This window comes from Diaphorina citri, unplaced genomic scaffold, assembly GCF_000475195.1.
Source record: "Diaphorina citri unplaced genomic scaffold, Diaci psyllid genome assembly version 1.1 scaffold283, whole genome shotgun sequence".
NCBI lineage: Eukaryota > Metazoa > Arthropoda > Insecta > Hemiptera > Psyllidae > Diaphorina > Diaphorina citri.
In genome coordinates this window covers 94,161-115,155 of record NW_007377719.1, presented here as the reverse complement: position 1 = coordinate 115,155, position 20,995 = coordinate 94,161, and the positions used below count along the sequence as shown (strand labels likewise).

General features: G+C 38.2%; 3 protein-coding genes and 1 long non-coding RNA gene across 16 annotated transcripts in view; 3 read left to right on the top strand and 1 right to left on the bottom strand.

Annotated features, from left to right (window-relative positions):
* The window catches only part of LOC103507037, a 3,071-nt gene extending 3,044 nt beyond the window's left edge, over positions 1-27 (top strand). Inside the window, exon 4 of the mRNA XM_026821980.1 lies at positions 24-27. Within this exon, the coding sequence (XP_026677781.1) occupies positions 24-27 (4 nt within the window). The remainder of the gene's footprint in view (positions 1-23) is intronic.
* Positions 1-20,995, bottom strand: part of LOC103507036 — a 25,929-nt gene extending 4,934 nt beyond the window's left edge. Inside the window, exons 1-5 of one of the 4 annotated variants that reach the window (XM_017443147.2) lie at positions 20,714-20,995; positions 19,091-19,339; positions 18,514-18,739; positions 18,093-18,244; positions 2,592-2,625 (exon numbers count right to left, since the gene is read on the bottom strand). In XM_017443147.2, the coding sequence (XP_017298636.1) occupies positions 18,095-18,244; positions 18,514-18,739; positions 19,091-19,339; positions 20,714-20,784 (696 nt within the window). In that variant the 5' untranslated portion in view covers positions 20,785-20,995 and the 3' untranslated portion in view covers positions 2,592-2,625; positions 18,093-18,094. Of the gene's footprint in view, positions 1-2,591; positions 2,626-16,932; positions 17,042-17,859; positions 17,901-17,973; positions 18,245-18,513; positions 18,740-19,090; positions 19,340-20,713 lie in introns of those variants that run through there. The other 3 variants (XM_026821999.1, XR_003390892.1, XM_026822000.1) reach the window with 3 other exon arrangements.
* Positions 2,319-17,901, top strand: LOC103507026. 10 transcript variants are annotated; one of them, XM_026821989.1, is made up of 13 exons: positions 2,319-2,552; positions 6,567-6,661; positions 7,746-7,802; positions 7,974-8,102; positions 8,858-9,084; positions 10,967-11,104; positions 11,827-11,996; positions 12,387-12,628; positions 13,447-13,587; positions 15,504-15,706; positions 16,501-16,681; positions 17,244-17,417; positions 17,653-17,901. In XM_026821989.1, the coding sequence occupies exons 3-13, from the start codon at positions 7,748-7,750 to the stop codon at positions 17,814-17,816; spliced, it is 1,824 nt and encodes a 607-aa protein (XP_026677790.1). In that variant the 5' UTR covers positions 2,319-2,552; positions 6,567-6,661; positions 7,746-7,747; the 3' UTR covers positions 17,817-17,901. The 10 variants fall into 10 exon arrangements, with proteins under 10 accessions (XP_026677790.1, XP_026677798.1, XP_008469678.1 ...); XM_026821997.1 differs by lacking the exon at positions 7,974-8,102 and having other exon boundaries at positions 7,746-7,931; positions 15,522-15,706; XM_008471456.3 differs by lacking the exon at positions 7,974-8,102 and having other exon boundaries at positions 7,746-7,931.
* On the top strand, positions 9,273-10,272 carry LOC113466518. The gene is made up of 2 exons (XR_003390895.1): positions 9,273-9,661; positions 10,106-10,272. It is a non-coding gene; the product is annotated as an uncharacterized LOC113466518 (long non-coding RNA).

The following is a 20,995-nucleotide window of genomic DNA, read 5'->3' as shown; positions in this document are numbered from 1 at the left end:
TTTTGACGCAATTTGTGTTTCAGATGAAACTTGGTGTTTTTGTAGGCAAACTGCTATGAGTAAAGTACTGGCTGCGGTGACAATGATGAAGGTTAGGATTGGGAGGACCACAATGTCAACATGTGGATTCTCCAGAACAAACCTCAAACAAAACAAACAAAATTATATTAGTATTGATACAAAGTGAGTTTAGCCAATGTTGAAGCTCTGTGTATAAGTAGCGTGTATGGTACTCTGACAAAACATTTCTTCGCTCCGTGTCCAAACCATACGTTGACAAACAAACATCAATCCACAAGGTGATCTATGTTGTCAAGGTAGTGTATTGTTTGAGGCAAGGTTGATTAGCAGGGTCAACTATGTGTAGACACAGCTCTTCATTCAAACAATTCAAGTAGGGCATAAGTACCTAGAAGTTAGCATTCTTTCAGCTGTCACACATCACATCACTCAAAACCTCGAGAAATTCAAAACCAATACTCACAGATTGGTATAGCTGAAACGATGAACGCATTGCCATAGAACAGGGCATTCGATTTGGTTGACACATTTCTGCTGAAATCTTGCAGCAGGAGCTCTTCTTCTTTGGTAATGGGGTTGTAGGTACTACACATATTGACACATAACTGTAAATGTACACACACACAAAAAGGTATATTAATGCATTTACTTTTTTTGTGCCTCACATTATTTTTAATTATTTATGTTTGAACCCATGTTCATTATCTAAATGTGTATTGATCATACTGGGTGTTATTATACATACATTAATGTTATACGTAGTGACCATTGTCAATACATTTAACACAGAAAACCATCTTTGGGCCGTGGTTATGAACAGGGCTGAGATAGGCCATTCTGAGATGTTCTTGGCAAGTGGAAAATGATGTGGTAACTTAACACAGAGCCTTCATGAGCGTGTAAAGTTGGCGGGAAATTCGAAATTTTGATTTTTTTTCCGCAACGCGTACAATCTGAATTCATTTTTTACTTTTTATCTCTAGTTTGCACGTTTATATTATACTTTTCATTTAAATTAGATATTACAAACAAGCGAATTACAAAGCAAACAAAAATAAATATAAAATACATTTTAAAAATTGCCGCCGGGACAGAGGGTTAGAAAAAAAGCCCAACAATCCCACGCTATCCTCGCTTAAGTTACCACTCCAATGCAAAACTGTAGAAACAATATCCTATCTCACCTCGTCCGAGCTCATCTCAGCCCTGTTCATAAACACAGCCATATAATAGGTACGGGCTTTGCGCCGCAGGCGAAAATACGCTACGATAGCCACTTCGAAAGAAAATTAAAAAAAAAAACTCATGTGCTAGACTCAAATCCCCACTACTAGGGCGGAAATTTTTTAATCAAATTTCCCGTTCTTGGATAGACATAAATGTAAAAACTGCTTTTAAGTAATTTGAAAGCGGTGCCGAGGTACAACCTTAAAAAGGTGTTTTAAAACTTTTTTCAATACCTACAATCCTACAAAGATATTTCATTTTTCAATTCCAAAAACTCGAAAATCAGAAATGCTTCACTTACTATTCATACTGAGTCCATCGATTTCCAAACTCCTTGGGATTATCAGTGACGGATTAACGAAACAAGTGGAGGGAATTTGAATTTCATGAGGACTCCGAGGCTCATTGCCATGTGATGTTTTCTCAATGTAGATAGGTACCTATTTCCTTCAGTTGATTAAAACTTTGTTTTTTACCAAAGGTAATTATATTTACCACCGTTTTTATTGCAATGTAACGGCTATATTTAGACTCAAGAGATCTGTCTCGTAGCTGTAGCATGTCCATCCCGTAGTATGTCTCTTCTGAAATTTGTATTTCCATTGCAAATATGTCAACGGGTTATGCAATCGAAATACAAGTGCATTTTTTTTTATTTTATTTATTTATTTTTATTTTTTTTTTTTAGCGGAATCGAACCCGATGAGGTTTATCTTGTACAGCTCCCGAAATAGACCTCTACAGTAGTGGTACACCTTTTGAGACACCTGAGCGGAAACATCTACTCTCTAATGATTAATTTATAACTCCAGAAATATACCTAGGTCGAATATATACATACGTACATAGGTTCCTATGTAGATATACAACGAAGGTGTTTACTACCAAACCTAGTAGGTAGGTACACCGCGCAATAATACCTACTTATCTCGAGCAAGATAGTAGATATATAGGTACCTATAGGTACTTGCTGTATAACTGAGCGAGAAATTCTACTTATCTCGAGCAAGATAGTAGATATATAGGTACCTATAGGTACTTGCTGTATAACTGTGAGCGAGAAATTCCGAACAAATATTCCAGTCGTTATCTTGCGTTTTTCCATTGTTTAATGAGTAAACGAGTTTCAAGAAAATATTTTTTCAGACGCCGAAAATTCGTGACAAAACGTTTGTTTGCGACAAAAATTGTGAACAGGAAATTTGAAAAGTAAATAATTTTTATGCCGGAGGGTGGAGGTGATTTGGGCCAGCGGCAGCGTTGGTTTTTCATATTTTTTTAGCTTTTTTCAGATAGATAAATAGGTAGGTATAGTTGCAACTTGCAAAGCACTACGTCTGTGTACAATGTCAATCATGTGGATTCTCCAGAACAACCCTGCAAACAAACAAAACAAAATTAATATTAGTATTACAAAGTGAGTTTAGCCAATGTTGAAGCTCTGTGTATAAGTAGGCGTATGTACTCTGACAAAACATTTCTTCAGCTGTGTCCAAACATAGTTGAACTGTTGAACAAACATCAATCCACAAGGTGAATCTATGTAGGCTATCCTTTTTGTACTAGAACTTGATGTAGGCATGTCCTCATTTGTAGGCATTCTTTGCATTTAAACTCCGTGTAAATATGTCCTCATATGTTCCCATCATTTTTGTACTTTATCAATTGTAAATCCACTGTAAATTTTGTCGTAGTATAACTTGATGCATGACCCCATCTGTAGTCATTCATACTTGATCTTGAGGGATATCCTCATTTGTATTCGTAATATTGGTGGCCATCCTTTTCATATTCATATTTGGCCACTTCCCGTGATGTCGTCATTTGTAATCCTGCTGGTGGCTATAATGTTTGTACTGGGACTCGATGTAAGTGTGATCTCATTTGTGGTCATCTTTTTTAACTTAACGTGTTGTTCTCGTTTGTGGCTATCCTTTTTGTACTAGAACTTGATGTAGGCATGTCCTCATTTGTAGGCATTCTTTGCATTTAAACTCCGTGTAAATATGTCCTCTTATCAATTATAAATCCACTTTTGTAGCCATATTTTTCGTAGTATAACTTGATGCATGACCCCATCTGTAGTCTTTTTTCAAGTCCAAAGAATCTTAGATTCCACCTTCTGCCGTATTGTTCAAGATCGTTCACTTTACAGTGTAGCATTCTATTGTTTTGACCGCTGCTGGAGTCTTATCTTTGGCACCCATGGTATAAATTCACACAGATATTTTTTCAAAAGAGGGACAAAATTTTCAAAGCTTCGTTGTCTCTTAACACCAAAGACGTAAGACGTTCACAAAAGAATTTGATAATTTCGAGTAAAAGTGAAAATGAAAAGTTGAAGACAGATCAACGTTTGTGCTATCAGTAATGTTTTGACCGCTGCTGGAGTCTTATCTTTGGCACCCATGGTATAAATTCACACAGATATTTTTTCAAAAGAGGGACAAAATTTTCAAATCTTCGTTGTCTTTTAACACCAAAGACGTAAGACGTTCACAAAATAATTAGATAATTTCGAGTAAAAGTGAAAAGTTGAAGACAGATCAACGTTTGTGCTATCTTCTTTGGTGAATACTGGCTTGGTTTTGACCGCTGCTGGAGTCTTATCTTTGGCACCCATGGTATAAATTCACACAGATATTTTTTTCAAAAGAGGGACAAAATTTTCAAAGCTTCGTTGTCTTTTAACACCAAAGACGTAAGACGTTCACAAAATAATTTGATAATTTCGAGTAAAAGTGAAAAGTTGAAGACAGATCAACGTTTGTGCTATCAGTAATTCAGTACCTCGTAGTCCTCGTACAACAACACAACATCGATTTCATTTGTTTACGTTCTGTGACGTGTTCGACGTGTACAAAAATTTGTGCTCGTTGTAGATAAACACGGAGGTTGGGGATCTATCGAATGTGGAAGAACCTAAAAAAGTGAAGCACTGTTTTTCGTACGGGGTACGGGCACAACCTGGAGGCCGTGGTTATGAACAGGGCTGAGATAGGCCATTCTGAGATGTTCTTGGCAAGTGGAAAATGATGTGGTAACTTAACACAGAGCCTTCATGAGCTTGTAAACTTGTAAAGTTGGCGGGAAATTCGAAATTTTGATTTTTTTTCTTGGTTGAAAAAGTGACACGCAATGGCAAACTGAGGCTACAAATCACTCTTGGCAAACTGGGACTAACCATAACCAAGAATTCAGGGTCTTCTCTGAGGTACTCGCCAACAACATAAGGGCTCAAGAGCTGAATAAAATTGAAATCCTTATTGGGAGTTCCTTGAAGTCCTCGCTAACAATAGACATGAATGTAAAAACTGCTTTTAAGTAATTTGAAAGCGGTGCCGAGGTACAACCTTAAAAAGGTGTTTTAAAACTTTTTTCAATAGGTACCTACAAAGATATTTCATTTTTCAATTCCAAAAACTCGAGCTTTGTTCCAAATCAGAAATGCTTCACTTACTATTCATACTGAGTCCATCGATTCCCAAACTCCTTGGGATTATCAGTGACGGATTAACGAGACAAGTGGAGGGAATTTGAATTTCATGAGGACTCCGAGGCTCATTGCCATGTGATGTTTTCTCAATGTACATAGGTACCTATTTCCTTCAGTTGATTAAAACTTTGTTTTTACCAAAGGTATATATTTACCACCGTTTTTATTGCAATGTAACGGCTATATTTAGACTCAAGAGATCTGTCTCGTACCTAGCTGTAGTATGTCCATCCCGTAGTATGTCTCTTCTGAAATTTGTACATATTTCCATTGCAAATATGTCAACGGGTTATGCAATCGAAATACAAGTGCATTTTTTTTTTTTTCTTTTTAGCGGAATCGAACCCGATGAGGTTTATCTTGCACAGCTCCCGAAATAAACCTCAACAGTCTAACAGTAGTGGTACACCTTTTGAGACACCTGAGCGGAAACATCTACTCTCTAATGATTAATTTATAACTCCAGAAACATACCTAGGTCGAATATACATACATAGGTTCCTATGTAGATATACGACGAAGGTTCGTCGGTAGGTAGGTACACCGCGCAATAATAGGTACCTACTTATCTCGAACAAGATAGTAGATATATAGGTACCTATAGGTACTTGTATAACTGGGCGAGAAATTCCGAACAAATATTCCAGTCGTTATCTTGCGTTTTTCCATTGTTTAATGTGTAAACGAGTTTCAAGAAAATATTTTTTCAGACGCCGAAAATTCGTGACAAAACGTTTGTTTGCGACAAAAATTGTGAACAGGAAATTTGAAAAGTAAATATATTTTATGCCGGAGGGTGGAGGTAATTTGGGCCAGCGTTGGTTTTTCATATTTTTAGCTTTTTTCAGATAGATAAGTAGGTAGGTATAGGTACTGGCAAAGTAGTAGTAGAAAATAATTGTATTTATTTGAGAAATAATTACAAGGGGTTGGCAACATTCACATACATATAAGTACATAGTTATAACATTACTGGCAAAGTACTACGTCTGTCAATGTTTTTGATATGATGTGTCACAAACAGGGGTTCTCATTTAATAAACCTCCCAGGTTGCAGTCGATTTTACGGCAAAAATATACCATTCCTCAAAAAATGAACGAATGAATAGTTGTCGGCGCTTTTTCCATATTCTATGCCGGTCTCGAGAAACTCAGCCCTGAGAAAGACCTTATCCGTTCAGAATAAAATCCACCCCAGGCCCAGGCGGGAAAAGAACCCGCGACCTAGCGCTTACAAGACGCTCCACCATCCAAGCTAACTGGCAAGGGCGAAATAAAGAAAACAAAATATTCTGAAATGTTAGCATTTAAGCATCATGAACTTTTTAGCGGGGAAAAAAAAAAAAAAAAAAATTCTAAAAAGTTAGCATTTGGTGGGACACCCAAAAAAAAAAAAAAAAAAAAAAAAAAAAAAAAAAAAACTGCGACATGTGCAAAAGTGAAAAGACTTTTGGCAAAAACACAGAACGAGAGAGAAAGCTCGGGGAAAGCTTTCCACGCCGACCTTGAATTGCTGTAAATCAATACTGACAGTATAATCTACAGTTAGAAAGCTCTAGTAGAGAGAAATAGCTGCAGTGTGCAGCTATTCATTACCTAACGAAGTAAACAAACTCGTGTGCTTTGTGTGCTTTTTGTCTAATTCAATTGAAGCAACAAATAGGTCGATAGAAAAAATTTCAGTAGGAAAAAAACCCATCTCGTTACGTAATAAAAAAGGACAATTTTTGTGTTGTTCAGGCTCCATTGGATTTAGAAAAAATTTCAGTAGGAAAAAAACCCATCTCGTTACGTAAAAAAGGACAATTTTTGTGTTGTTCAGGCTCCATTGGATTTTATCAGAGCTTAGAATCTACAAATCTGCATACAGAGAGTAAAGTTGGACTCCCGGTATGGGCTAAAGCGGCATTTGAGAAGGTAAGTTTTTAACAGTCCTATACGTACACAGGTGATCAAAATATCGGAAAAATAGGAGACTTTATAAAGTTACATTTCTGACGACCAGAAAATTCTTTTATATCCCCTCCAAGATTTTATCACCCCAATACCATTTGTGTCATACTGAAGTTGAAGCCTGAACTAGAGACTAGACTAGAGGAGTTTTCCTATGAAATACGAGAGCGGGGGAAAAAACTATTGCAAACAATTGCATATCAACAATTGAGCATAGAAAATGTCAGAACAAAAATTCAAACTTACGTACACAGGTGATCAAAATATCGGAAAAATAGGAGACTTTATAAAGTTACATTTCTGACGACCAGAAAATTCTTTTATATCCCCTTCAAGATTTTATCACCCGAATACCATTTGTGTCATACTGAAGTTGAAGCCTGAACTAGAGACTAGAGGAGTTTTCCTACGAAATACGAGAGCGGGGGAAAAAACTATTGCAAACAATTGCATATCAACAATTGACCATAGAAAATGTCAGAACAAAAATTCAAACATTCTTGTCATGCCTCGAAGATCGAACAGGGGATTTTTAACATGAATCACAGGGAATCCCAATCTGATTGATGTAGTACTTAGCTCGGTGGACTTAGTTCGCGGTTGTTTCGAGCCCAAGACAAAAAAAAAATGATAGTTTTCATAGCGAATAGCTTTCAAGTGAGTCCCAAGTGACCCAAAAACACAACCCCGACCCAAAGTTGTGACTGTGCCGAAAAACGAATAGCTCATCCCTTTAGCTAAATATTTACCTCAGTGTATTGGTCAAGGAACGACATTTGTGACAAGTGATAAGCATTCATGCCTAACACAATTGAAAATTCCTTTCTTTATTGCTTCCACAGGAAAACTTTAAAACTTTTTCCTCCCATTAAAAGGAATTTTAACTGTGTTGAGCATAAGTGCTTGTCACAAAAATGTCGTTCCCCGCTCAATATACTACAATAAATTCTGTGACTTGACTTGGACTCGAACCACCAACCTCCAGATTCAAAGTCCACCGTGCTAAGCACTGCACCACTGAAGTTGGTTTTTCTCCTTATCATTGCAGGTATGACCAACATCCTCACAATGAACTGCACAGCTTGGCTGGAGGTTCGCAAGAAAGTTTTGACGCGCCTGTCAACCTGTCTACCGCTGGGTGCCCTGGTCGTAGTGCCCTTCCTCACGGAAAACTATGGCAGCATTTACGTTCTCATGGCTCTGCCCATCACAACACTCACCTCCTATTTCATAGGTGAGTAACCCGTACGTATTTGGGTGCAATAGCCCTTCAAAGTTTTGACGCGCCTATCAACCTGTCTACCGCTGGGTGCCCTGGTCGTAGTGCCCTTCCTCACGGAAAACTATGGCAGCATTTACGTCCTCATGGCTCTGCCCATCACAACACTCACCTCTTATTTCATAGGTGAGTAACTCGTACGTATTTGGGTGCAATAGTCCTTCATACTGGACTCCGCACACAGGAATTTCGTCAGAAAAGGCCATTTCAATGTAATGTAATAATCCCCTACGTAAAAAAAAAAATCACTCTGTGGCTTAGGTGTAACGGCAAACAGCCCTAAGTAGACGTCCACCATACTGGACTCCGCACACAGGAATTTCGTCAGAAAAGGCCATTTCAATGTAATGTAATAATCCCCTACGTAAAAAAAAAATCACTCTGTGGCTTAGGTGTAACGGCAAACAGCCCTAAGTAGGCGTCCACAACGGCGAACCGACCACCGAACATAGCCTTGTCCCGACCTGAGAGAAAATAAGCAAACCAAGCTTATACGCATCTTTGTACATCTACGCCCTACCCCTAACATTCACCCACCAAGGGAAGATGGAGGCAAACCACAGAACTCCAAAGACGTTCATGTTTCAACTTGAGATTGTAGACCGGGGAGTAAGTAGTCCAACCTCCAATAAGACAATCCTCAACTTGTTTTTCATAGAAAACAAATTTTACCACTGAAAATGACTTTAATACAACCCTCAAACACGAGAAATTCCCCACTTCCCATTCCCACTTTTCACAGACGTGTGCGGGGTGATCAACTTGTTTTTCATAGAAAACAAATTTTACCACTGAAAATGACTTTAATACAACCCTCAAACACGAGAAATTCCCCACTTCCCATTTAACACAGAAAAAAAACCCATTCCCATTTTTCACAGACGTGTGCGGGGTGCGAAAAAGCAAAATCATCAACGACTGGTTCTGCCTCCTGTTACGCGTGTGCCTCCTTTCGGCCTCGTCACAAGCGTTGAGCCTCGCAGTGAAAACCATGTCACACGGTTCCGGCCTCGACATTTTGGAGCGTCTCTTCCGCCACTCGACACTTCCCGTGATGTCGTCATTTGTAATCCTGCTGGTGGCTATAATGTTTGTACTGGGACTCGATGTAAGTGTGATCTCATTTGTGGTTATCTTTTTTAACTTAACGTGTTGTTCTCGTTTGTGGCTATCCTTTTTGTACTAGAACTTGATGTAGGCATTCTTTGCATTTAAACTCCGTGTAAATATGTCCTCATATGTTCCCATCATTTTTGTTTCTCGTTTGTGGCTATCCTTTTTGTACTAGAACTTGATGTAGGCATGTCCTCATTTGTAGGCATTCTTTGCATTTAAACTCCGTGTACATATGTCCTCATATGTTCCCATCATTTTTGTACACTTTATCAATTATAAATCCACTTTTGTAGCCATATTTTTCGTAGTATAACTTGATGCATGACCCCATCTGTAGTCATTCATACTTGATCTTGAGGGATATCCTCATTTGTATTCGTAATATTGGTGACCATCCTTTTCATATTCATATTTGGATTTAATATAACTGAGGGCGCGACGTATTTCCTGGACCAGCACGATGTTGGCAACAATGTCCAAAGCAAGAGCGGATAGGACAAGAAACGCCATGGTGTGCGAATTGAAAATCGTAGTAGGAACGACTTTGTTAGAAGACTTCACTAAAAGAGGTTTATTTCTTTTAGATTTTCAATTATGTGTAAATGTAAATCGATTTACAGTGGTCTTGCTTTTGGATACGCGAATGTTAACGTGCTTCGATTTCTACAGTTCCAATAGGAAAACTTGGCAACAATGTCCAAAGCAAGAGCGGATAGGACAAGAAACGCCATGGTGTGCGAATTGAAAATCGTGGGAACAACTTTGTTAGAAGACTTCATTGGCAACAATGTCCAAAGCAAGAGCGGATAGGACAAGAAACGCCATGGTGTGCGAATTGAAAATCGTGGGAACGACTTTGTTAGAAGGCTTCACTAAAAGGTTTAATTCTTTTAGATTTTCAATTATGTGTAAATGTAAATCGATTTACAGTGGTCTTGCTTTTGGATACGCGAATGTAAACGTGCTTCGATTTCTACAGTTCCGATAGGAAAATGAAGACTTCACTAAAAGAGGTTTACTTCTTTTAGATTTTCAATTATGTGTAAATGTAAATCGATTTACAGTGGTCTTGCTTTTGGATAAGCGAATGTAAACGTGCTTCGATTTCTACAGTTCCAATAGGAAAACCCCAGTCAAACGATAACGAAAATTTTGTATGAGAAAAAACTAGTTAGTGAGGTTTAAAATCGGTGTTGGTGATTTATGAGCTACATTGTAAGTCTGCTTCAGTGGAAAGCTGAACTCAGATTTAATCTGGCTAATGCGGGTCTTGGAATTCCGAGTATTTTAAGCTGAGCTACATTGTAAGTCTGCTTCAGTGGAAAGCTGAACTCAGATTTAATCTGGCTAATGCGGGTATTGGAATTCCGAGTATTTTAAGGAAGTAGAATGTGAAAATCTGGCTTTAAGTTCGGGGTGATTGAGGTTTAAAAGGAACCCGTACCACAGATCATTGAAAGAACAAGGGTTGGTTGAAAAAGTGACACGCAATGGCAAACTGAGGCTACAAATCACTCTTGGCAAACTGGGACTAACCATAACCAAGAATTCAGGGTTTTCTCTGAGGTACTCGCCAACAACATAAGGGCTCAAGAGCTGAATAAAATTGAGATCCTTATTGGGAGTTCCTTGAAGTCCTCGCTAACAATGCCAGCAAGGGCCCAAGGACTACACATTATACGTTCTTAGTCCGTATTTCCGTAATACTGTTGAAGGCAGATAGATTGTTCATCAGCTGTCACTTTTCTTTTTGCAGAGATCAGGTTTGCTGAGACAGCTCATAATCATGAGTACGCTAGGCGTCATATTTCTTTTTCCGTAATACTGTTGAAGGCAGATAGATTGTTCATCAGCTGTCACTTTTCTTTTTGCAGAGATCGGGTTTGCTGAGACAGCTCATAACCATGAGTACGCTAGGCGTCATATTTCTTCTGCTGTACTTCAGCATCAAACTCAACGACAGCTCTTTCGTGGACAGGAAAAAGCAGGCACTCGAAGATGGCTGGAGTCAGGTAATGATCAATTTCATCCCAATGGATCTTGATGTATCAATTTTTGGGGCTAAGTTAGTAGTTTATTATAAATTAGGTATAAACAAGTTGACTGGAGTAGAAAATGTTGAAAAGGGCCTTGGTTAGGTATTGAAAATTAAGGTATTGCCAGATTACCACTAGACGATCCGGGAAAAGACCGGAAAAGTTTGCAGGATAAGATATAATTATGATAATTCTTTATTACCATAGAATAAATGAGACATGAGACACTGTTTACACAGACTAATGGCTTGAAGGCAATTTTTTGTCCTATCCGAACAGGGTAAACAAGATCGAATCTACATATCTGGCTGGAGTCAGGTAATGATCAATTTCATCCCAATGGATCTTGATGTATCAATTTTTGGGGCTAAGTTAGTAGTTTATTATAAATTATAAACAAGTTGACTGGAGTAGAAAATGTTGAAAAGAGCCTTAGTTAGGTATTGAAAATTAAGGTATTGCCAGATTACCACTAGACGATCCGGGAAAAGACCGGAAAAGTTTGGAGGATAAGATATAATTATGATAATTCTTTATTACCATAGAATAAATGAGACATGAGACACTGTTTACACAGACTACTTAATGGCTTGAAGGCAATTTTTTGTCCTATCCGAACAGGGTAAACAAGATCGAATCTACATATTTTCATCAATCCATTATGATACTGTTCTATAGTGTTCTATTCTTCTTTTCAGATCATCTTCATAGCAGGCGTTCTCGTGTGCAGTTTTTCAGGCACTGGACTGGTCAAAGGTCAAATTGAAAGTGTGCGCAAATATTCCGAGATCACCATCACAGTGTTGCTCCTGTGTCTTATTATGTACTCGGCCGTTGCTACTTGTCTCTGTATGTTGGACACTAACAGGCGAGTATCCCCAGGCTTATTCATGTTTAATAGAAAGTAAAAAGAAATTTGATCAGGGATGGGGTTAGTGCCGAGGGCATTCTCTACCACCCCACTCTTTGGACCTTTTCGTCAAAAATTGATCTGTGTCCAGCATCTGTGATTCTGCATATGCGGAACATTACTACAGATTTAAAGACGCGGGTCAAAAAAGCAATTACTACTAGAGTGAACAAATTTTCACCAATTTCCTTTGAACTTATTCGTTTCAGTATAAATTGATCTGTGTCCAGCATCTGTGATTCTGCATATGCGGAACATTACTACAGATTTAAAGACGCGGGTCAAAAAAGCAATTACTACTCGAGTGAAGAAATTTTTACCAATTTCCTTTGAATTTATTCGTTTCAGTATGATTTCCGTAGTGGACGAAGTCCCCTTGTTGAAACTGTTCAACCATCGCCAAATGTGGCGTACCGAGGTGATCATCTACTGTCTGATGGTGACCGGTCTCTCCCTGTCCTTACCCGAGATCATGTCTTCCGCTGTAAGCAGCGTGGTGGGTCTGGCCTCACATGCCTGTGTGATTCCAGTCCTGTTTGCACGCGAGTCCATCTTCACCAGCACTCACTTGCACGCTATTGTGCTCATTAGTAAGTATTTCAAGAACGTCGAGTTGCATCCGGGCCTGATTTTTACTCAGGGAATCTCATTTTCCTCATTTATACTGCTAGGATGAGACTGAATCGGAGAATACGGACTGCTAGGAAAATAATCGACCACGAATTCCGTCTATTTCAAACAAGGAATTTCGTCCCCTTCAGTTTGCATGCTACATATATCAGGGAGCTACCGCTAGAAACTCAGTGATGTATGTAGTGTTTAACTCAGTGAGCTTTGGATCTGGAGGTTGATGGTCCACATCTCGTAAAACTGCAGTGATGTATGTAGTGTTTAACTCAGTGAGCTTTGGATCTGGAGGTTGATGGTCCACATCTCGTAAAACTGCATAGTGTTTTAATCGGGTAACGACATTTGAGACAAGCATGCATAGCCTTTGTAGCATTTTAGGTTGAGGTAATGTAACGCGTTGGGTTAGGCAAGGTTGGTAAACTAACCTTGTTTTTAAGTTACCACTCCCATGCCAAACTGTAGAAACAACCCAACCCAGTACATAACCACAACCTTAAAGTATGCTTTGCAGTCCACATCTCGTAAAACTGCATAGTGTTTTAATCGGGGAACGACATTTGTGACAAGCATGCATAGCCTTTGTAGCATTTTAGGTTGTATGTAGTAATGTAACGCGTTGGGTTAGGCAAGGTTGGTAAACTAACCTTGTTTTTAAATTACCACTCCCATGCCAAACTGTAGAAACAACCCAGCCAGTACATAACCACAACCTTAAAGTATGCTTTGCGGTCTGGCGCGAAAATGTACATTAATAAAGTGTTCAAATTCCTTGTTTCAGGTTGTACAGCATTGGTTCTCAACATATTCTGTCCGTACGATCAGCTTATATTCGTAGCTAGTTCTATCGTACTCCTCAACTCCATTGTATCAAGCGGCTATCTCATTTGTGGACAATATATGAGTCTGTATAGATCAACAAGTGAGTATTTCGAGTGCCATCAACGTTAGGAGGGTGGATGGAAAAAGGAATGCTGGGGTTCTTGTAACAAAACTCCATTGTATCAAGCGGCTATCTCATTTGTGGACAATATATGAGTCTGTATAGATCAACAAGTGAGTATTTCGACTGCCATCAACGTTAGGAGGGTGGATGGAAAAAGGAATGCTGGGGTTCTTGTAACAGGACAGTTTAGTAGAAGTCTATTGTTTTATTCTAGGGTCGAATAAAGACATCGAAAACGAAGGCTGAATAAAGACGTACCTACATTACATACGTAAATACAAATAAGTTCCAAACGATAGAAACTCAATAAACTGCATGTCTTCCTTCAACAGTCTGCTTTATTTATCACCATTTTCAATGAAAGACCAAGTCATGATGATACGTTAACCCCTAGCTTGCCATATGGAAACACCACATATTGTCTCTTTTTCCTTCGATCCTAGACGATATGCAGACCTGAGGCATCAATGGGTTAACATTGATCTAGTGTTTAATAGTGTTTTTAGTGTTTAATATTACAAAACTCCATTGTATCAAGCGGCTATCTCATTTGTGGACAATATATGAGTCTGTATAGATCAACAAGTGAGTATTTCGACTGCCATCAACTTTAGGAGGGTGGAGGGAAATGCTGGGGTTCTTGTCAAAACGAAGATGGAATAAAGACGTATATTACAATGTCATTAGGCATTACATACGCCATACAAATAAGCTCCAAAGGATGGAGTCCTAATTTCCCATGGAAGAACACCATTTCCCATGGAAGAACAAGTCCTGGTCCTGATGCATTAACCCATTGCGTTGCCATATGGAAACATCAGATATTGTCTCGTTTTCTTTCGATCCTAGACGATATGCAGAGGCTTACGCGGCCCTTTTTTCCAATTCTGAACGCTCCGCGACCCCTTTACTATATTTTATGTGATCTCCCCCTCGGGGGTCGCAGACACCCGTTTGGGAATCACTGATGAAGTGTTTAATAGTGTTTTTAGTGTTTAATATTACAGGATCAAACCGTAGGAAATTTATTTTTTTTTTTTTTTTTTTTTTAATAAACTTACCAGTGTTTTTTGTTAAATTATTATTTTTTTTTAATGTTAGGACTTTTTATAAATAAAATTTGTCACATTTTAGTTTTTGTTTCATAAAAATCGGTTGAGTTGTTTTAGTGCTAGAGCTCTGAGAAGATGTGCGTGATGTTTGATGCATAACTATGTCACACTAGGCTCTTGTGTAGTACCTACATTATTTTTTCATAATTTCCATACAAGTTGGTAGCGTGTCCATTTCCAAGTATGTCTCCCATCAGATAGGCAAGAAGAGACAAAATACTTCTTATTGAGATGGGACCTTCAATATGACAAGCAAGTGCGTTACCACTGGGCTAACTGTACCCCTGTCCCAAGTGTTATTTCCTTATTTCCTGACAATTTATTAAGTAGAAAGTAATCAAATTGGGTACCTAGATAGGTACATAATTCAAGAAATTCAACATTGTATTGCTATTCTTTGTTCTAGCTGAGGGCTGTCTAACATGTCTTCTCCTAACACAGCCCATAGAATACCAACTTGAAGGTGAAAACAAATCTCTACCTCAATGGGTGCTAGTATTGTCCAGTACACTCAGTGTTATTCTGCTCAGTCAACTGGTGCTACATGTGTGGTACATCCTATGTATTTGGACGATGATAGGTACGCATTTTCTGGCTTGAAGTCATGCCACACTTTCCCTGGATAATGTCAAAAATAAAAATAACCATCCCATAGTATGTCTGTCATCGGATGGGCGAGAAGAAGCACAATACTTAACATTTACAGGAAGTACCACTGAAAAAAGTGGAATTTTTCGTCTAACAATGAATATTACAAGATCAAACCGTGTTGGGTGGCAGGTGTGTTTATAATTTCAGATCGGGTCAAGTTGGGCGGTGCGACCAAAACCGGCCACCAATACCAAACTCTCTCCATGAACCCCGTGCATTCAACTTCCACCGAAAATCTGGTCGGCTCGTCCACCAATCAGGATGAAGATTCAGGCCAGGGCAGTGACACTGACATAGACGCTGCAGTGGAGGAGTTCAGAGATCAAGTCATGGTAGGTCAGCTAGGCAAGGGGCCGTCATATAAGATCTCAGCTCTTGTACACCAATCAGGATGAAGATTCAGGCCAGGGCAGTGACACTGACATAGACGCTGCAGTGGAGGAGTTCAGAGATCAAGTCATGGTAGGTAAGCTAGGCAAGGGGCCGTCATATAAGATCTCAGCTCTTGTCTAGCAATGGCAAGATCTTAGAAGCTAGCAATGACCTTTTAAGTACATATTAATTATTGGCGGAAGAAATGATTTACGAGAAAAAGGGCTAATAGGGACCGAATGGCAAAATAGAACTGATTGGAAAAAGTTGACTAAAAACACCGACCCTGTATTGACGGGAAAAGATGAAGAATATTGAGAAACAAAATGGCAAGATCTTAGAAGCTAGCAATGACCTTTTAAGTACATATTAATTATTGGCGGAAGAAATGATTTACGAGAAAAAGGGCTAATAAGGACCGAATGGCAAAATAGAACTGATTGGAAAAAGTTGACTAAAAACACCGACCCTGTACTGACGGGAAAAGATGAAGAATATTGAGAAACAATCTTTATTGCTTCCACAGGAAAACTTTATAACTTTTTCCTCCCATTAAAAGGAATTTTAATTGTGTTAAGCATAAGTGCTTGTCACAAATGTCGTTCCCCGCTTAATATACTACGCTAAATTCTGTGACTTGACTTGGACTCGAACCACCAATCTCCAGATTCAAAGTCCACCGTGTTAAGCACTGCACCACTGAAGTTGGAGAAACAAATTACCTAATCTCTATTCTATTGAATTTGTTTTCCAGATTGTCAAAGAACTGCCCATGAAGGGCAAAGTCAAGCCAGAAGCTTGGAAATCTCCTGTGCTCACAGGTGAAAACGTCTACTTGAAATTTCTTCCGCTGGGGGCTCTCATCCTATGTTTGGTAGCAGCGGGCATATTCATGTTTCACCAAACGTATACCTTGCTCTCATTGGTGCTCTTCTGTAAGTGTGTTATAGGTTGTATTTAGAGATCATGTTTCATAATTTCCATACAAGTTGGTAGCGTGTCCATTTCCAAAAGTATGTCTCCCATCAGATAGTCAAGAAGAGACAAAATACTTCTTATTTAGATGGGACCTTCAATATGACAAGCAAGTGCGTTACCACTGGGCTAACTGTACCCCCGTCCCACGTGTTATTTCCTTATTTCCTGACAATTTATTAAGTAGAAAGTAATCAAATTGGGTACCTAGATAGGTACTTTCTGTAAGTGTGTTATAGGTTGTATTTAGAGATCATGTTTCATAATTTCCATACAAGTTGGTAGCGTGTCCATTTCCAAGTATGTCTACCATCAGATACCTAGGCAAGAAGAGACAAAATACTTCTTATTTAGATGGGACCTTCAATATGACAAGCAAGTGCGTTACCACTGGGCTAACTGTACCCCTGTCCCACGTGTTATTTCCTTATTTCCTGATGGTAATTTATTAGGTAGAAAGTAATCAAATTGGGTACCTAGATAGCAAGAAATTCTACATTGTATTGCTATTCTTTGTTCCAGCTGAGGGCTGTCTAACATGTCTTCTCCTAACACAGCCCATAGAATACCAACTTGAAGGTGAAAACAAATCTCTACCTCAATGGGTGCTAGTATTGTCCAGTACACTCAGTGTTATTCTGCTCAGTCAACTGGTGCTACATGTGTGGTACATCCTATGTATTTGGACGATGATAGGTACGCATTTTCTGGCTTGAAGTCATGCCACACTTTCCCTGGATAATGTCAAAAATAAAAATAACCATCCCATAGTATGTCTGTCATCGGATGGGCGAGAAGAAGCACAATACTTAACATTTACATTTTTTTACATAAGTGCTGGATCAACACAAGAGCACTAGGAAGTACCACTGAAAAAAGTGGAATTTTTCGTCTAACAATGCCCTTTTGATAATGAAATTCCCAATTCCAGGACTGTTCCTCTACTGGCGAATGAAACAGAAATCCAGCAAACAGTTCCAAAAAAGACAGCGAGTACGTCTGGAATCCATACCTGACCATCAGGTCATCGCATCTTACTTGACAGCCAACAGTGCCATGGGAGGTATAGATGAAGTTATCATCGCAACCAAATAGAACCATTAAGCAATATAGAATTCAGAAATCCATTTACGGTTTGTTTTCAGTCTGAAACACTGACTCTGATTACCAAGAAAGTGCCTTTTCCCTAAGTAGATCTGTAGATATGGTTTTACGCTTTTTGAAAATCTTCAAAAGTAGATTAAACTAATGCCTTTTCCCTTAAGTAGATCTGTAGATATGGTTTTACGCTTTTTGAAAATCTTCAAAAGTAGATTAAACTAATGTTGTTTATAGTTATTATATTATAAGACTGTTTATTGAAGAACTTACTTCTATCTGGACTTCAAAAACGCCAATAAGCTAATGGAAACAACTGATCCAACAGTGAACGTGAGAGCTATGATTTTCAGTTTTTTCTTTTTCAATTTTGATGGTGGGCCTTTGTGTAAGTTGTTCAAGATGACTTTGTATTCCTTGTTAGACTGGAAAGAAAGGTTTGACATTTGAAATATATTGACTACCCCCTACTTTGAAAGAATCTGACAATATCTTTTATGACATTTAAAGTAAAATACCAATTTTTGGACAAACATTCAAGGTTGGAACGAGCTCTGTCATTTAATATCTTTTTTCATGCTTTATCATTCCTGCTAAGTTGAGTATTAGATGTAATTTACCTAGGTACATAAAATAATAATAAAAAAAATATACAATCTATAGGGCAGTAGGGCTTATACAGTTATACACTTACCAAAATTTGTTTTTGATGTAAAAACTCAACTAAATTTTTGTACACATGTTTGGTAGTTCTAATGAAATCAAGAGCATCATGGGCTGCAGTTCTTTTGTCAAATTCAGAAACAAAATGATTCTCTGGTCTCTTGCTGATCAATTCATCCATGTACAAATACATTCCTAGATCTATGTTTAGTAAATTTTCATTGGTGTTTTTTAGAATTTGAATTGCTTCCTCCTCACTGGAAAAAAAGGCATTAAGATTTTCTAAATTAAATCCTTGAATACAAATCACAAGTCCCTACAAAAAAAAAAAATCATGATGGGCTAGGTATTAGAAAATTATTAGATACATTCAAAAACAAATCCAGTAGCATAGGACATTGCATAAACCAGGTCCCAATCCCAATGGATCATTGAAATTAACATTTGTGTGGTTAATATCTGGATGGGTGACTGTCTTGGACTTCATATACTGCTGGCTATTTCAGGAGGCACTACTTAGCCTTTGATAAATGAGGATTTGGTACAGTTTCATGAAGATAAAAAAGTGTAATGGAGGTAAAAAATGTAATAAGAAAAGGGTAAGTTACCTCAGGGACACATCAGTCTTTTTTACTCTTTTTCCACCCATCAGATTTATTGCTTTCTCTATTTCATCACAGTGATTCTTGTCAACAATACCAATTCCTTTCAAATCATCTTTGTCCAAGCTTAGAAACACATCCTTCTTGTTTTTAGTATACTTGATTATGAGATCCAAATATTGGCAGAGATTACAAAACTCCAAAGTTGACTTTATGGCAGCATTGGGTTCTATGTTGAAACCTTTCCATTTACGACTGAAAGTATAATGATAAAATAATTAAGATCAAAATAGATGTGCATCAAATCTGCAGACAATGAGCTTTGTACAGTACATGGCTGTTGCAAGGTACATGTAGCATTTTTCAATACAGATCACCAGTCAACTATGAAGCAAGCACATCCTCACTGTGAGCGCCAGATCACGGGTTCAATTCCTACCCAAAGTTTTTTTCCTTGAAGATACCATTCTTGCACTCTCCTATGAAAAACATCCTAGGGTTGGGACATCGACATCGATGTTTTGAAAACATCGATACATCGGAACAAAAACATCGATGTCAACATCGATGTTTTTGATTACGATACATCGGATACTCGATATATCGAAGTTTAAAAACATCGATGTATCGAACATCGATGTTTTCGTCTCGATGTCCCAACCTAGGGTTGGGACATCGACATCGATGTTTTGTTACAAAACTCCAAAGTTGACTTTATGGCAGCATTGGGTTCTATGTTGAAACCTTTCCATTTACGACTGAAAGTATAAAGATAAAATAATTAAGATCAAAATTGAATGGATGAAATGTAAACTTTATACTAAAAATCAGTCTTGGAGGCCACATCTAAGTGAATTTAGACTTACCATTTGCCTCTTTTGGGGAAAAATATGGGTCCAGAAAAAAGTTATAATTTCCTACAAAAGAATTCTCACACCAAACATTGAAAATTCTCCCTTTCCTTCACAGATTTATCCATCAATGTCTATACAATTAACCCATTAAGTACTAGTGTGACGTATATATCACACCAAACATCTTGGTACTGGGTTTGAAAACCTAGGTCTGTCAGACCATCTGAGAAACATAGGTATCAATATTTTTACGTTACTCATGCTCAAACTGTCTGACAGACCCAGATCCAACAGATTGAGACTGAGGTCTGTCAGATGGTCTGAAAGACCTTGGTGTGAATCTTCTCCGCCATACCATGTTCCAATTGTATGACCGACAACGGTTTGTCAGACCTGGGTCTCTCAGACAGTCAGATCCTGACTGGCGGGCATATTGTGATACTGGGGATTTCTCTTAAATTACTTTAAATCAAGATTTTTCTGTATATCGCAAGAGCCTAGTCTAACGTATATGTCACATGCTGTATCTCAAGAACAATAAGTGATATTGATATGGTTCCAAAACAAAAATTGTTTGTTTTTATCCTGTGAGTTCAAATTTTTAATCGGTTTATTGAAATTTTGAAAAAAAAAAAAAAAAATACTTCTAATAATAATAATTCCAGTCCTTAATGGGTTAATGAATAGTGCAAAGTTTGGGGGTGAGGAGTCCTTGGTGGGCTAGACCACAATCAGAACAGGGTGAAATACTTATTCATGTAATAACTATCATTACCTGTCTCCAGAGGCTCTCTCTTCAATAGATTTTAAACTGTTTAAATCTTCTAATCTTCCTCCTTGGTCCATTTTTACCTTTGAATTTGTCTCTCATTCACTCACTGATAATTCTCGCTGAAACTTTAACTGGGTACGTGTACGTGTTGAGGTTGAGAGAAATGGAAAAATTGGAAGAAACACGACAGTTAAGCCCATAAAACGCTTTTATCTTGAGATTCTTGAGGGAAATTCGTTGTGATCCTGAAACCGCACTCTGCCACTATCAAAAAATGATTCGGTA